Here is a 15,657-nt window from a genome sequence, read left to right as displayed (position 1 = left end):
CGTGTCCCTGCACAGACACCTCCAGACAGAGCCATCACATTTATTGCCCCGGGGCCGTGCCGGGGGGAGCAGGCAGGGAGGGTGATGCCCCCTTAGGGGCGTAGGGGGTCGATTTTGTCCCCCCTCTCTTCACAGCGAAGAGGGAAGAGGCAGGAGAGGGCTGGTGTCCAGCCCAGCAGGGAGGGGGATGATCTCTGGGTAATGCTTGGGGGGTATGAGCAAGGAACGCCACCCCAGCCCAGGTTTGTCCTCCAGTGTCACCTCGCTGGGACACAAAGCAGGCAGAAGCAGAAGTAGTTGGGGTGGGATTTGGGGATTCAGGGCTGGTGGCTGCCCCTGGTAGTGCCGTGAAGAGCCAGAGGCCCTACAGGAGGCAGGCCCTGGTGCAGGGATCCTCCTTGGTGTGCAAGGGACCGCCGAGGGGGCATCTCTGTGCCATGGGGGACAGGGCAGTGCCCGACCCCCCCCAGACATCCATCACGCCACATGGGAGGGCTGAAACGTGCCATCTCCGGGCTGTGCAAGGTGAGGACACAGAAGCGGTGCCGGTCCCTTCCCACACTGCAGAGCAAGGACAGGGACAAGCCGGGCAGCACACACGACCCTTGGTCTCGCTGCCTGCCACCATGTCCTTTCTATGCTGCCAGTAGCGCCCTGCGGGGAGCGGGCAGGGCGCTGTCAGCGTCAGGCCCCCCAGCTGCAGTGCCACCTCCCCACGGCACCCATCCTGCACCTCACCCAGCGCTACTGATCCCTCCTCGGGGTGGGCACGGGTAGCTCTCCTCCTCCTCTTCCTCCTCCTCTTCCTCACCGTCCCTCGCCGAGCGTCCTGCCGGGAGAGTGAGCCCTGGGGGAGCAGATGTGGCAGCGGGCAGGGGCTGGTGGCCCCCACAGCACCGCAGCCCCCCTCGTGCCCCCATCCCCACTCAGCACCCACCTCTCAGCAGCCGTCCGGCTCCCAGGCACCCAGGGCTGGGGCTGCCCGACGGGGCGGATTGCATCCTCACGTCTGGGACACGGTCTCTGGCCTGGACAGACAGACGGACAGAAACTCTCCCTCCCCTCCCGCACCCCGCGTCCACCTTCAGCCAGGCGCCAGCTCCTGCCTCCAGCTTGTGACCGCCGTCAGTGGGTTTTTGTACTTAAATAAAGGTTTCAAATTTAAATAGATTCTTCTCTGGGCTTTTTTTTCTCCTTTTCCATTGTTTGTTTTTTTTTTTTGTACATCAAGTCTTAAAAGTGAATGAAAAGCCAAAGGAACCGATGAGCCTGGGCCCGGCCCAATGCTGCGGTCCCGGAGGTAGTTTCGCCTGAGTCTCGTAACACTGCTGGCAGGGGGTGGGAGAAGGGGCCGGAGGGGAGGAGGGTCCTGCAGCGGGTCCCCCCCGGCCCCTACACGGAGCTCTCGTCCAGCTTCTCCACCAGCTGCGTGTGTTTCCTCTTCTCCAGGATCTTGCTGAGCTCCTCGGTGAAGGAGGCGCTGCACAGCGGCGAGGCCAGCGGCTCGTCCTGCTGCAGCAGCATGTAGCTGTTGCCGTTCATCTTGCGCAGGACGCTGGGCAGGGCGCCCACCCCGTTGGTCAGCTCGGCCGGCAGCGGCGGCGGCGGCAGCGGCGGCGGGGGAACGACCGCCGGCAGCTCCTTGACCGGGGAGGTGGCGGCCGTGGGCGCCTCGCCGGGGATGATGCGCAGGCAGCCGTCGGGGTAGGCGAGCTCCTCCTCGTCCTCCTCCTCCTCCTTCTCGCGGCCCTTGCGGAGGCAGCTGGCCGACACCGTCTGCAGCTCGGTGTTGGCGGGCCGCGGCTCCCCGAGGACGTACTTGCCCTTGCGCTTCTCCAGGCAGGACACGTAGAGCAGGACGATGCCCAGCACGGCGCACAGCACCACCAGCACCACGATGGTTGAGACGTAGACCACCTTGGCGTCCCCGGCCACCTGGGAGGCGGTGTGCGGCCCGGCGGTGGCGGCGGCGGCGGCGCGGGGCAGCTCGGGCAGCACGGTGAGGCTGTAGGCGGCCAGCAGCGTCCGCAGGCCCCGCTCCTCGCCGTAGCAGCGGTACTCGCCGCCGTGCTCCGGCAGCGTGTCGGTCACCAGCAGCCCGTCCACCCCCACGCGCAGCCGCTCCTGCCCCGCGCCCGGCACCTCGCTGCCGTTCAGCAGCCACACGGCCCGCGCCAGGTTGGAGCGCTGGTCGCAGGGCAGCAGCACGTCGTCCCCGCGCAGCACCGTCCGGTTCTTCCACGGCAGGAAGCCTACGGGGGCACACACCCCGTCGCAACGGTGCCGGGGATCCCCCCCCCGGCCGCCCAGCACCCCTTGAAGCCCCCCCCATGCGTGGACTCACTGCGCCCGGAGCCGCTCCGGCATCCCGTGTTGCCGCCCTGCACGTCCTGCACCAGCCCCATGCTGCGGGACAGGGAGGGGTTCAGCACCCCGGGGCCTGCACAGCCCCAAAACCACCGGGGCGATGGGCACACTGACAGCTGGCCCTACCTGTCCCTGGAGGCCGTGTCGCGGCAAGCCCGGCCGTCCCAGGCGCAGTAGGGGTCCCGGGCGAGGATGCAGTCGTAGCAGGAGGTGTACCTGGCGCAGGAGGCCAGGGGCACCTGCAGGACCCCGCTGGCTGCCCCCACGTACAGGCTCCTCTGGGGTGAAAAGGGCCAAGCTCGCAGCATCGCCCCACACAGGGCAATAGGTCGCCCCCCACGAGCCCCCAGCCCCATTGCCACCCCTCACCTGCTTGTGGGAGACCACCAGGGTCTCCACGGGCTGCGGCTCCCCGAACACCTGCACCTCCTCGATGATGTGGACGCCGGAGTCCAGCACCACGGCCTTGTGGAGCCAGCCGTCCCCTGCAGAGCCGGGCGGTCAGGGGACACGAGACCCCGTCCCCGGTGCTCCTCGGGGACCCGTCCCACGTCCCGCACTCACCCGTCCCCATGAAGAGCACGTCGTAGGAGCGCCCGTCGAGGGCCCGCACGCGGTCCACGGCCAGGCAGCTGTAGGCCACGCTCCTCTTGACCAGCAGCGGCTCGCCGCCCGCCGGCTGCACCTCCTCGAACATCAGCGGGTGCAGCTTGACGAAGTCCAGCACGCTGTTGGGCAGGTCCTGCGAGGAGTTGAAGCCCCTCCTGCGGGAGCCGTCCGTGATGCACTGCCCGGGGAGGGGGGGACACACACAGCCGTCAGCGGGGGGCTCGCCCACCCGCGCCCCCCCAAACCCACGACCTCCCCCGGCACTCACGGAGCCGGGCCGGGGCTCGGGCACCGCGCCGTCGTAGCGGGACCACTTGCGAGAGGAGTCCTGGTACTCCATGTAGGGGCCCTCGAAGGCGCGCTGCACCTCGGAGATGTTGTAGCGGCACACGGCCGACGCCTCCATCGTCCTCCTGGGCGCACAGCTCTGTGTCAGCCTGGGCTCTCCCTTTTTTTTTTTCTTCCATCCATCCCCGCGCCCACCCGGCCCCGCTCACCACTGCGCAGAGAGGGTGAAGGCGGCGTAGAAGACGGTGCTGGCCCAGCTGCCCCCGTCCAGGCTGCAGACGCTGCGCAGCACCTCGTAGTAGGGGATGTAGCACACCAGGCGGGCCTTCATGAAGGACGTCCACTTGCGCTGCAGGATCTTTTTCCCCCCCACGTCGCTCTGAAGGGCAAGTTGAGGATGTTGGCGGGTGTTTGCTGCTCTGCCCGTGCCTCAGTTTCCCCCCCGGTGCAAGCTCGGAGCCCCTGCAGCAGGAGGAGCAGCACCCTGCTCCCCAGGGCCACCCCTACCTTGCACACGCGGGCCACCCGAGCCACGCGGGCCACCTGGCTCTTGTCGAAGAAGGAGGTGGTCTCCTCGCCCGCCCGCTCCGTGAAGAAGTAGTAGATTTTGTCATCGTCGCCCACGGGGCTGTCCTTGCTCTCCCGGACCAGCACAGAGGCCACAAAGTCAGCGTCTGGGGGACGCGGAGTGGGAGGTGGCAACCGGGGGCCCACCAGGTCCCCAAGGTCCCTCCCTGCCTCAGTTTCCCCTTGCAGCAAACCACTCCGGACAAGCACCCGGGGCAATCCCCATGCACCAGTGCCACCAGTCCGAGGGGACAGGGACAGGGACAGCCTTACCGTTCAGCCAGTGCAGGGGGGACTCCTCCATCTTCAGTGGCCGCTGGTGCAGGTTTCTCCGGATGTCGGGAAGGCTCCGAAACTCGTAGCGCGTGGCCGTGTACAAGCCACCATCTGCGTGGGGCATGCACCCATCAGCACGGCCACCACCGCACACCAGGGAGAGCCCCAAAAGCCACCACGTCCACGTGCAGGAGCGTCCCATGTGCATACGGTGCCGCTTACCCACGATGAGGCCGGTGTAGCCGCGGGAGGGGTCGTAGGGGCACTTCTCCTTGCCTTCCTCCAAGCGGGCGGGCAGCGTGAACCTGTCGGCGTCCTGGGGGACAGGCGGCACCATCAGCAATGCCCACATACATGTCCCCCCGCCCCCAGCAGGATGAGCCTCCCAAAAAAACCCCACACAAGCGCCTGGCACCATCCCCAGCAAGCCCCAGCCTGGCCAAGTGGCCGCTGCCCGGCTGGGCCGGGTCCCCCCCGAGGCCGTGGCGACGTCGGTGTGTCACCGCAGGAGTGATTTTCTTTGGGGTTTGCAGTTCAAAGCACTGCAAATAATGATGGGGCCAAGCAGCGTGGCGGCTCCGTCAGCGGCCGGGGACAAACCAGACGGGCAGCACGGCCGTGGGAACAGGCACGGCACAGCCGGGGCTCGTAGTGCCACGGGCAGCTGGGGACATGGGGACGTGCACCGTGTCCCCGCGCCCCTCCGTCCCCCGGCTGCGGGAGGGACAGGGGCAAAGGGCGGCTGAGTCACAGAAGAGCTGCCGTGCAGGGGTGGAAGGACTGGGGGACACGGCACCCTCCTGCTACCGCCCCGAGATATGGCCACGTAGGGACCCCAGCCCAGGAAATCCCCAGGGAGGGGAGGATGAGTCAGAACTGCCACCGTCACCATCCCACGGCAGCCTCGGAGCAGCTCGGGGACACGCCATGCCGCTGACACCCTCAGGGATGCGCAGCGTGGCTCTCAGAGACCCCCAACATGAGCACATCCCACCCCTCTGTCCCCCCCCCGTGTCCCCACACGTCCCCAGCACCACCCCGCTGCGGGGTCAAAGTCCAGCCCCAGCGCCGGGGTGGGGACTGGCGGCGTCTGCGTGACGGCGACTGCGCCGGGGCGCTGCCACCCCAAAGCCACGCGCCCGGACACGGGGTCGCTGCGCCCCAGGAGGGGACGGGGACGGGGACGGGAGGACTCACGATGGCAGCACAGAGCGGGTGGAAGGCGTAGGTGCCGCAGGTGTAGAGGTGCGTGCTGTTCAGCCTCTGCAGGAACCGCACGTGGTTGAAGCACTCAGTCTGCGGAGGGGAGGAGGATGCCAGTCACCGGCCGGTGACGCCGCGGTGGCCTCCCCGCTGCCCGGCGCTGGCCGTACCTTGTTGTTTCTGCCCTTCTGCAGGCAGTCCAGCCGCTTCTCCGGGGATGCTTCCCAATGGATCTGCGGGGGAAAAGGAGCCATCGCCTCACAAACCACCCCCCGTGGCACGGGGGAGGCTCTGACGGAGGCCCAAAGCCTCCCTCCCCGTTTGGAGGCTGCTTGGGGACGGGGCGGCGCTCACCGTGCGGTGCGAGCCGTCGGCCACGTTGCTGGCGTTGAGGGCGAAGATGGCCCCCGGGCCCCCACGTAGAGGATGCCCCGCTCGTCCTCCAGCAGCAGCGTGGTGTAGTTCAGGCTGCGCCCGCTGAACCGCCGCACCCCTGACAGCTCTGGGAGAGAAAAGGGGGCTCTGGGTGGGGGGACATACAGCCAGGACCCCCAGGTTGGGGGGACCCCGGGTCACAGGGGAAAGTCTCGAAGCGGTTTTCGCCGCAAAGCACTCGAAAGCAGACTGAGCTTCCTTCCTGTTTTCCCTCCCAGCACCTGCTTGCTCGCCTGCCCCAACCCCGCTGCTCCCCAGGGGGGGGGGAAGCTCCCGGCACCCACCCCGCACCCCCTTACCGTCAAAGGTGACCGTCGTCCTGGGGGTGGCATCCAGGTCGGTGGCGGAGCGCCGGGACGGGTAGCCCATGACCGCAGCCACCAGGAGGGCAGTCAGGACCCTCACCGTGCCCCCGAGCATCTTCCCTGGCCCCCGGCGAGGGTGGCCCCCGGGCTGGGGGGGCCCGGCAGAGCCACTGCTGGGGACGGGCTCCCCAGGACCGTCCTGAAATGCAGAGCGGGGGTCAGGGGTGCTGCCAGCCATGGGGATTTGGGGACACCCAGCCCCAGCGGCGTGCACAGGGGCGAAGGCGCAGTGAGGGGGAGTGGCAGAGGATGCTACGGTCCTGTGGCCGGGGACGCAAGCGTGTCATGAGACCGCACGTCTCCGCACCAGGTGCAGAAGCAGAAGCGCCCCAAAGGCCCCCAGCACCACCTGGCCGGCAGCTACCCCGTGGGGACTGTCCCCAGGCTGTCCCCAGGCAGGGGGAGGTGAGCGGCGCGGCAGCTGCTGCGCCCCAAAAGCCAAAGGGCTCTGCCCCTTCCCCAAATCCAGGAGCCCCGGGGAGGAGAGAGGAGTTGGCAGGAAGAAAAGGAAGCCCCAAAAACACAGAAAGTCGGCCTGAGATCCTAAGGACAAAGGGCTGGGGAAGGATGCTCCAGGCACGTGCAGCGCAGAGCAAGGGAGAAGTGATCCGGAGCCATTTGGCTCCTCCATCAAGTCTTTCCAGATGAGAAGGTTGTTTTCCCCCCAGTGTTTTTCCACTACATTTCAGTTTCCCTTTCATCAAAAGCTGCCTTGAAGCTCAGCATCTGCCTCAGCTCCCAGCCAGGAAGCTAAAAACCCCGGCCAAAAACGCTGCCGCTCCCCCAAACCCCACCTCAGCCGGCCTGGGCGGGAGGTGTGAAACCACCACGGGGAGATAGCGAGCCGAGCCGAGCCGAGCCGCACCGGGAAACCACTGTCCTGCCCCCGGGGAAACAAAACTGCAAGCGGGACGGAGTGGGGCCGGACGGGAGGACGGGGAGACGCAGTGAGGGAGGACGGGACCGGGGATCTTGTAAAACGGCCAGCGAGGAGCAGCACCTCCATCCTGGTTGGGAAGTGAGCCCGCAGAAAGGGGCACCCCATTCCCCCGAGGGACCCCCCGGCACCCCACAGCTGCCTGCTGGCCTTGGGGGTGCCGGCGAGGACAGAGCCCACGGGGTATCTCCGAACGGGAGACCTCCCCGTAAAGCAGCCGGCACTAATATGTTTGCTTAGGGTTTTCTTATATATAAACCAAATACCTGGCCCTCTAGCAAAGCTGTTCAAACACGCTCGCTGCAGACGGTTTCCCTAGAGCAAATACCTCACCGGCCGGGCTTCAGACGGAGGGGAGGGAAAAGCAAAACAAGGCAAGAACCAGAAGGGCCCAGGAGGAGACGCAGGAGGCTGCTTTTTCCAGCCAGCATGGTCCCAGTCCCGGATCCTGCAGTGGGGAACGGGATTTCCCTCCCCAGGGTGGCTCCAACACCTCGGTATTACCCCAGAGCTGGCGGGGGGGCTTCAGCCCCGCACGGGGCCAGGAGGGCGCAGAGCATCCCCTGCTCACATAACCCCTGCGCCCCAGGGAGGCCGCGCTGCAGTGAGCGGTCTGGGGGGCAAACGGGGCTGCAGGGGGGCACGGGGGCATCCAAAAGGACACATGGCAATGGGGACAGGCTCCAGCAGCCCCCTCGCTGCAGCTGACGCAATCAAGGACCGGAGAAGTGCATTGAGCCCTGCGCAAACCCACGTCACCCGGGCTGCAGGGGGGACGCGCGGCGCCTGCGGGTCCCCAGACCTCCTCCCAGCCAGGAGGACACCACGAACAAAAGCAGCACGGCCACACGGGCTGCCCGCAGCCAGACCACGTCTCCTGCCCGCAAACAAGCCCTGACCTTTGCTGGGTGCCCCCCCCCCAGCCTCCTGCCCCCGCTCACGCAGCGCCCGCGGACTTTAACCCGCGCCAGCGCCGCGAGGGCTCGAGGCAGGGCCCGGGTCGGGCCGGGGGCACGCGGCTGTTCCAGCCCAGCGGCTGCACCCATGTGCAAAGGCTCCTTCGCCCCAGATCTGGTGTTAACTTTGTACTGAAGGAAATTAATCGCTTTCCTCTAAGGGCCGGTTAATGTTTTACTCAAAGGGAAGGGCTGTCTCGAGCTGCTCTTTTTTATTTATTTTAGTTTTTTTTTTTTAACACCTAGGGATGGGGGAAGGAGCAGGAAAGAACTGAGAGCATCCCTGGCCCCTCTCAGATCACCACGCCAGGCCCCCCCGGCCCCGCTGCTCCCCACAAAGCAAGACCCGAGCCCAGGCTCCGTGCCAGGGGCAAGAGAGCTCAGGATCACAGGACGCACGCGGCTGGTTTGCTTGCTCCAGCACAGCTTTCCCATCAGAAAAGGGGAAGAGCCAGGAGAGACGCCACGGAGAGATTTCTCCACGGGAGGGAGACAAAAGGGAGAGAGAGAAGGCGGCGGCAGCTCTGCTGAAACCTGGGATTTGAGAGGAAAACCACCCAGCACCGCTGGGATGCTCCGGTGCTGGTGAGGATGGAGGTCGGGCATCAGCCGCGCTCCCCATGCCTGGCATGGGGACAACGTGGGCAGGGGGACCCCAAAAACGTCCCCAGCTGCCGGGCGGTGCTGGAGGAGGAGCAGGGTGTCACCGCCAGCCAGCCCCGGTCAGGTCGGACTGGGTTTACTGGGTCACAGCTGGAGCGTGGCTGGGCCAGCCTCCGCTCTGCACAGCACACCCAGACGAGCCGGCCCGGTCCTCGGCTACTTAAAATGCCCACATCGAGCAGCTCCGTAGGCGCGTGGAGAGCTTTGGGGTCTGGCCGAGGAGACCCCCATGGGGCTTCTGCACGCCTCGGTGGCCTCATCCTGCCTGGGATGGGTGCTGCCTCCTCCTGATGGAGCTGGCGGGGCGGACATGCAGGTATGGGGCAGCTCGTGGGACCCAAAACTTCCCTGTGCATGAGAAGAGGCTGGAAACGCCGTCGGGATCAGCCCTCCTCCCCGAGCATCGTGCGCTCCCACAGGCACACGACGCTCACCTCCTGCTCGCAGCGAGGAGCTCCATTGGTCCCCTCCGGCTCAGGGGCTTGCAAAACAGCTTTCCCCAAATTCAAAGCAGGACGGCGGGAGCCAGCAGCAGGCTGTGTCTGTCACGCCATGGTGTTTTAAGGTGGCCCAACCTGGGCTCAGCCTTCACACATCCGGACAACCCCAGGCACGCAACATCCCCGTCCCACCCGGCTCCTGCGGAAGCCGCCCTCGCGTTGAGCCCAGAGCGCGGGGACGAGGCAGGGAGAGCACCCAGGGCACCACAGAGCCTCCGTCCAGAGCCTCCCCCAGCTGCCAGCATCCCAAATCCGCGCTCTGCAGGACAGCAAACACCTCGGAGCCCCGCAGCTGCAGGCGCGGGGACGAGCGAGGGAAGCCCGGCAGAAGCAAGGAGCCGCGAGCGCGTCCCCGGCAGCCCCTCGGTTTGAGAGAGGCTGCGAAATCCTGCGAGATCCCGCGGTGCCCGGCAAGGGCAGCTGGGATGAGGGTTGCCAGGCAACTTTAATTCGGCTTTTTCCCAACTTGCAGGCTGTAAATCACCCGCGGGTCCAGCACCAGCTCGCAGCAAACGGCCCCCGGCCGGGGCTGAGCGGGGTCCCCCCGGCACCGTCCCCAGACACCAGCCCCAGCGGCTGCGTCCCGGGCCCGGAGGCGACCCGCAGGACAGACATTTCCCAACCGGCCGGGATTTTGTCAACAGCAGCAAGAAAAATGCTAACTTGCCAAAAGTCCTCCGGGAAAATGGGATCTGCGATGCGTTTGGGTGCTGGGGACGGGGAGGGAAGGAGCGCAGTGACCTTCTGCCAGCTCTTCTCCGCGTTTATTTTAGTCGACTTCTTTAAACAAAACCGAGCTCGACCCCGAGGCGCTTCACTGGAGATGCACGAGAGCACGAGCTAGTGCTCCTTTCCCCAAATTAGGGATCTGGGCACAGCAGAGGGGAAGGAGAGCAACAACAGCCAACGAGCCCCTGCTGCAGCGTGGCCCCGTCCCCCTGCGTTACGCTCACAGCAAAGCCAGGCAGGGAAAGCTGCCCCCGGCCTGGGGTGGGCAGAGAAGGAAAACTGAATTTTTCTACCAAATCTGAGTCCCCACCATGCAGAGCCCTGGGCTCAGCCCTCCCCAGCACAGCCCTGGGGAGCCATAAATGCTGGTGGGAAGGACCCGTGGTGGGAACAGCGCCCACCTCCCCGCTTTCCAGCAAGAACCCCTGCCCCCCCGCAGCCGGGTCGGGTTTGACACAGGATAAGACGTTCGAAGGACGGCGGCGGCACTCCTGACACCTCCATCCAAACCCACCAAAACAAGAAAACCCAACTGGGAACTCAGCGAGCCCCCCATCCAGCACGTCACCCTGTGGGTACCCGAGCAAACCCCGCATCCCCAGAGCGCCTGCGCCCCAGGCCGACACGGAGACACCGCAGGAGCCAAGGGGACAGAGAAGTGAAACAAACCCTAAGGGAGCTGAGACACCGCCGAGATGCCGCGGGCAGGCGCTGACTTCCCCCTGCCGCCAGCCCTCCCCAGTACGGGACGGGGACGTGGGGTGCAGTGCCTCGGCACGGGGCCCTGGGGATGCTGCAGAGGTGCTCTGCAGGGAACAGGAGGGAAAGGCAGCCCCGGGGTGAACGAAGCCAGCCCCAATCCCACCTCCTGCATCCTCAGCATCGCCCCGCACCAGCACGGGGAAGCGCTGGGAGGAGGAGGCAGACGCAGCGCTGGGAACGTCACCACCAAAAATCAACATTTTTTTCTGTGCTTTTTTTTCCCCACTGTGGCAGGCTGAGACAGCACGGCCGGCTGGCCGGACAGACAGACAGACAGACAGACGGACGGACGGCCCTCCGTGCCACAGCAGAGGTTCCCAGCGAGGGGGCGTGCGGCGCCTCGCTCACACACCGCAGCTCGTCGCAAGGGGCTGGATGCGATCTGCAGCTCGGCCTTAAAAGGATTTGTGGTCGAGGCACGTTGCTTCCACGGCAGAATAAGCAGAATAATTTTAGAATTTGACTCCCAGGAACAATTAAAAAAAGAAAAGAAAAAAAAAAAAAAAGAAAACAACCCTGAGCCCCAACCCTAAATTTAAAGGGACGCTGCGGAGCCTGCTGCCGCCGACATAGCCTCGCTCGGGTTTTTGGGGCTTTTTGGTGAATGCGGGACCGTTTTGCTCATCCCCGCGGACACACTTTGTTTCGTCCCGCTGGGCTCGTACAATGCGGGGCAATGAATTAGCGCGGGTGTTTGCTCAGAGCTGCTTTGCCTTCCAGTTTCTTCTCGGGTTTCAGAGCCGCGTGCTGCCGACGGCGCCGTTCCCACGGGCGAGCGCAGAGCAGGAGGTGCCCGGCACGGGGAGGGGGCTCCCAGGCCCGCAGGGTTTTAGGGCACATCAGAGGCTGCGGGGGCAGCTGGAGCCCGACCAAGCCGGCCTCGCCCCAGTTCAAGGCTTCTGACCGCAAGCCTGTCCCTCTCCGTTTTATTTATCCCAAAGATAAACTGTTTTTTTCTTCTTCTTTTCCCAAACGTCCAGCAAAACCAGATGACAGCAGCGTTTTTATTGGTTCCAGCTTAACCAACCTCGGCTTGTTTGCTTCGGTTGCCCTCCGAGGAAGCTTCAGCTTCAGGGTCAAAGCGAAGCTGATGTCCTTTTTAGCTCCGGGTCCAAAGCCCGCGCGGCGCACGAAGCCCTGAGCTTTCCCTCGGCCTTCCCAGAGCGGTTTGCGTGCCGCCAGCCCGGCCGCCTCCCAGCCAGCCCCGGCGTGTATTTGCATGGGCTCGGCAGCAGGAAGAGGGGAGAGATTCCCAGTCCAAGCAGGAACTTCTCAGCATGAGGGGAGCACGCGCTGGGACAGCCTGGGTCTCCAAGCATCAGCAGCGAAGATCCCCAAAACCTTCCTCCTGCTGGCAGCTGCCCCCCAGCCGGATCAACCTGGCCAGGAAACATCCTGAAGCACCAGGACCCCCCCGGGACCCCCAGCAGAGCCCCCCAGCCTCTCACCCACCCCAGCTCCCCAGCAAGCCCCATCACGACGCCATGCCGAGCCCGGGGGGGTGGGAAATCCCCGGGCGGGCAGGGACGGCGCGGCCCCCCCCAGGCCCCCGGGTGCCGGCCGTGCACGCTCCCGTGGGCAGCCCCACCGAGCGCACCTGGCTGCTCTCGGCCCGAATTCGCTACCAGGTTTGCCCAACAAACCTCCCGGCTCCGGCATTCCTGGCGGGGAAAGCAGGGAAAGGTTCAAATGGATGTTGGCTGGGAGAAGGCGGGGGGGGGGGGGGGGGGAAGAAAAAGCCTGACGCCACAAAGCCCTCGCTTGCAGGAACCGAAAGGGTTGCGTTGGTTTGTTGGGTTTCATTTTCCTTGTTGCTTTTTTTTTTTTTTTCCCCTCCGGTTGCAACACAAAACCAAAGCCAAGATAGAGATCACAGCACGCGGGGGGCAGCTCTCCGCCCCGCGTCCCTCCGGGCAGCGCCGGCCCGGCCAAGGCCACGTCCCGGGGGACCCGCAGCGGCGTCACCGTCACCGCGGGGACGGGGTCCAGGCAGGGGCTGAGCACCAGGAGCATGGCCGGATCCTGCCCAGCCAGCGCCCGCCGCGGAGAGGGGAAAAGCAGCAGGAGCCCACGGCGGTAGCACAAGTAGCACAAACCCCGGCATCGTTATTATTAATAATTTCCCTGCCTCTGGGGGAATCTGCGCTCCTCATCCATTTTGGGCAGTCTCTTTGTCTTCGGAGATGATTTTTCTTGGCACCAGAAGATCCCTCTCACGGTTCCCCCTCCCGCTTCAAGCCCCGGGATGTCAAGGCCGTGCACAAGCCGCCAGCCCACCCGGGATACCGCTGGGGAGGGCAGAGAGAGCCCAGACCCCAGTCCCGGCCGCACGGCGGGTCCCTCCTGCCCCCACGTCTGCACACCCACCCCGGCACAGCCCCAACCCCACAGCCCCCTGCATCCCGAGGGAGGGCTGCACAGCTCCCCTGGGGCCCCAGGTAGCTCTCAGCCTCCCCAGCACCGCCGGCAGCCCCCGGCACAGCCGCGACCCCCAGGCCTGCTGTCATGGGGGGCTGCACCAACCCCCCCCCCAGCTGGTGCCCTGCCTGCTGCAGCCCTGACCCCCATCACCTCGCCCCCCAAGCACGTCCCCCTGTCGCCCCAACCAGATCCCCCAGCCCCAAACTGTCCCCAAAGCTGGGCACCTGCGTCTACACCCCCCCTCCACACGTCCCTACCCCCCCCCCCCAGCCCTTTTCACACCCAAATCCCCACCTGCACCAGAGCCCCCCCCTCCCCAGGGCTCTGCTCCGGCTCCCCCCCAGGCGCCTCTCCCAGCACCCACCCACCGCCCCCGCACCCAGCTCCTCCGTGGGGCGCCCCCCAGCACCTCAGACCCTGCCCTCCCGCCCCCAAGCGGGTCCCAGCCCCCTCCTCCTGCTCAGCACCCTGCCCACGGGCGCAGCCCCCCCCCAGCCCTGCCGGTGCCGGCCGCGCTCCCAGCCCCCCAAATCCCCACCACCCCCCTCCCCGCACGCGGGCCAGCCCGACCCACAGCCGGCACCGCACACCCGGCACCCCAAATCCCCCTATTGCGCGTACGGGGGGAGGCACCGGCACCGGCACCCCGCACCCCGCACCCCGACCGCGCGCGGTGCGCGCACGCAGCGCCCCGCGCCCAGCACCCGCACCCCGCGCCCGGCCCCGCGGTGCGCTCGGGCTGGCCCCGGCCCCGTCTCTTGCCTGCGGCTCGGCTCCCCGGGGCTCGGCACGGCTCCGCTCGGCTCGGCTCGGCTCGGGGCGAGCCGCCCGGCGCAGGTCGCTGCGCGCAGCCCCGCCGTGGGCCGTGCCGTGCCGTGCCGTGCCGTGCCACCCCGCGCCGCCCCCTGCCGGCTGCGCTGCGCCCCGCCGGTACGGGGCCCGGGGGCAGCGACACCGGGCTCTGCCCCGCTCCGGGAGCCCGAGCGAGAGGCACCAGGACCGTCCCCTTCGTCCTCCCCCCGCCGCATCCCCTCCCCGAGGCCGCCCCGACCCTGCCTGCGCGCCCGGCTGGGCACCGCGCCCGGCGTGGCGCGGAGAGGGGCAAAGTCTCCAAAGCGTGCGCCGAGGGGGGGGGGGGGGGGGGGACGCGGCCTTCGGCACCGCCACGGCTGGCTTGGGGACGGGGGTGCCCCCCGGTGTGCTTGGGACGGGTTACTGGGGTGCCAGGGGCATCGCCGGAGGGGTGCTGCGCCCCTTGAGGTCTGCAGCGCCCGGCTCCGTGTGTGCCGGCTGCCGATTTGCGCCGCGCCACGTTGCGCGGTGCCACGCTCGCCGTGCCTCATCGTGCCGTGCCGCATCGTGCCGTGCCGTGCCACGTCGTGCCATGCCCTGGTGCACCGTGCCACATGGTGCTGTGCCACCCTGCACCGCGCCGCACAGCACCGTGCCGCCCCTTCTCCCTCCCGCCGGCACGTGCCTCTCCACGCGGTCTGCGTTCACCCGCGGCGGGAGCTCGTTTTGGAAGCGCAGGCAGGGGCTGGGCACCCTAAGGCCCCGTGCAGAGCCTTCGTGGCCTGGGTGGCTTCTGCAGCTCCTCCCCACGGGCAGGAGCTGCCAGGTCCAGGCCTGCGTTTGCTTCCTTTCGCAAGATTTCGGCTGCCGGAGCGCCCAGCCGAGCCCTCCCTCCTCTCCTCCGTCACGGCGGCTTGCCGAAAGCACGAAGCCCGAGCACGGGGCTGTAATCAGCAGGTCGCATCTAGGGCAGCGGGAAGTCAGCTGGAGCGGGAGGCGGAGGTGCCGTACCTGCGTACGCCGGCTCCCGCCTCGCCCCACCGAGCCTCCCGCGGTTGCTGGCCCGTGTTTACCAAGCCGCGCAGCACCTGGTGCCGGCACGGTGCCATCGGGCGCCGCTCGGTCCCTCCTCTCCGCTCCGGCCCCACGGGAGGGGGACAAGAGTCCGTCCCCCCCCCCCAAGCCCTGCATCCCGCAGCTGCGCCCGCGGCGGGGCTGGGTGCCAGGTGGGTGGTGCTGGAGAGCGATTTTTGGAGGATCACTCGACGAGGGTCGGCCCCGCATGGAAACTGCTCCTCACTGCCCGGACCTCACCTGTGCATGGGAAATTTGGAGGGGGGGGCAGAGCTGACATAACACCTCTGGGGGCTCCTGCGGGCACGGTGCCTGCCCCCATCGCCCTCATCCCCATCGCAAACTCTTAACCTGCGCAGCATGAGGGACCCCCACTCCCCGGGGGCCCCCGAGCAGAGCGGAGACGCTACCCACCTCCTCCTGCGCTCCCGGCCTCCCTCCCGCCGCGCCTGCACGCTCCAGCAGCTAATTGCCATTTCCTCCTGTCCCTGAGCAAAACCTGAGCGTCTCCACGCCTCGCCTCGCCTCTCTGCCCACCCCACGGAAGTCGGACGCCCGCGCACCGGGCTCGCTGCAGCCCTGCCCGGCGCAGCCTGGATGGACCCGGCCAGAGCTGGAGCGCTGCAGGAGGGAGCAGGAGGGAGGCTGGAGCAGCAGCACCGCCCGCACGGCAGAGATGCTGTTTGGTCTTATGCCGGGATGGGGGATACGAA

At 67.0% G+C, this 15,657-nt stretch overlaps 1 protein-coding gene across 1 annotated transcript; it reads right to left on the bottom strand.

Annotated features, from left to right (window-relative positions):
• Positions 1 to 24: 24 nt before the first annotated feature.
• On the bottom strand, positions 25 to 15,380 carry SEMA4G (semaphorin 4G). The gene is given in 16 exon segments (XM_048060706.2): positions 25 to 2,252; positions 2,345 to 2,406; positions 2,494 to 2,645; positions 2,737 to 2,852; positions 2,932 to 3,154; positions 3,245 to 3,389; positions 3,474 to 3,643; positions 3,772 to 3,938; positions 4,105 to 4,218; positions 4,330 to 4,423; positions 5,305 to 5,403; positions 5,481 to 5,543; positions 5,665 to 5,714; positions 5,717 to 5,812; positions 6,045 to 6,249; positions 15,359 to 15,380. Coding segments are annotated over 15 exon segments (2,532 nt in total). The 5' UTR covers positions 6,166 to 6,249; positions 15,359 to 15,380; the 3' UTR covers positions 25 to 1,392.
• Positions 15,381 to 15,657: the final 277 nt, after the last annotated feature.

This window comes from Anser cygnoides, chromosome 7 (assembly GCF_040182565.1).
Source record: "Anser cygnoides isolate HZ-2024a breed goose chromosome 7, Taihu_goose_T2T_genome, whole genome shotgun sequence".
Classification (NCBI taxonomy): Eukaryota; Metazoa; Chordata; class Aves; order Anseriformes; family Anatidae; genus Anser; species Anser cygnoides.
This window is presented reverse-complemented; position numbering and strand designations above follow the sequence as displayed.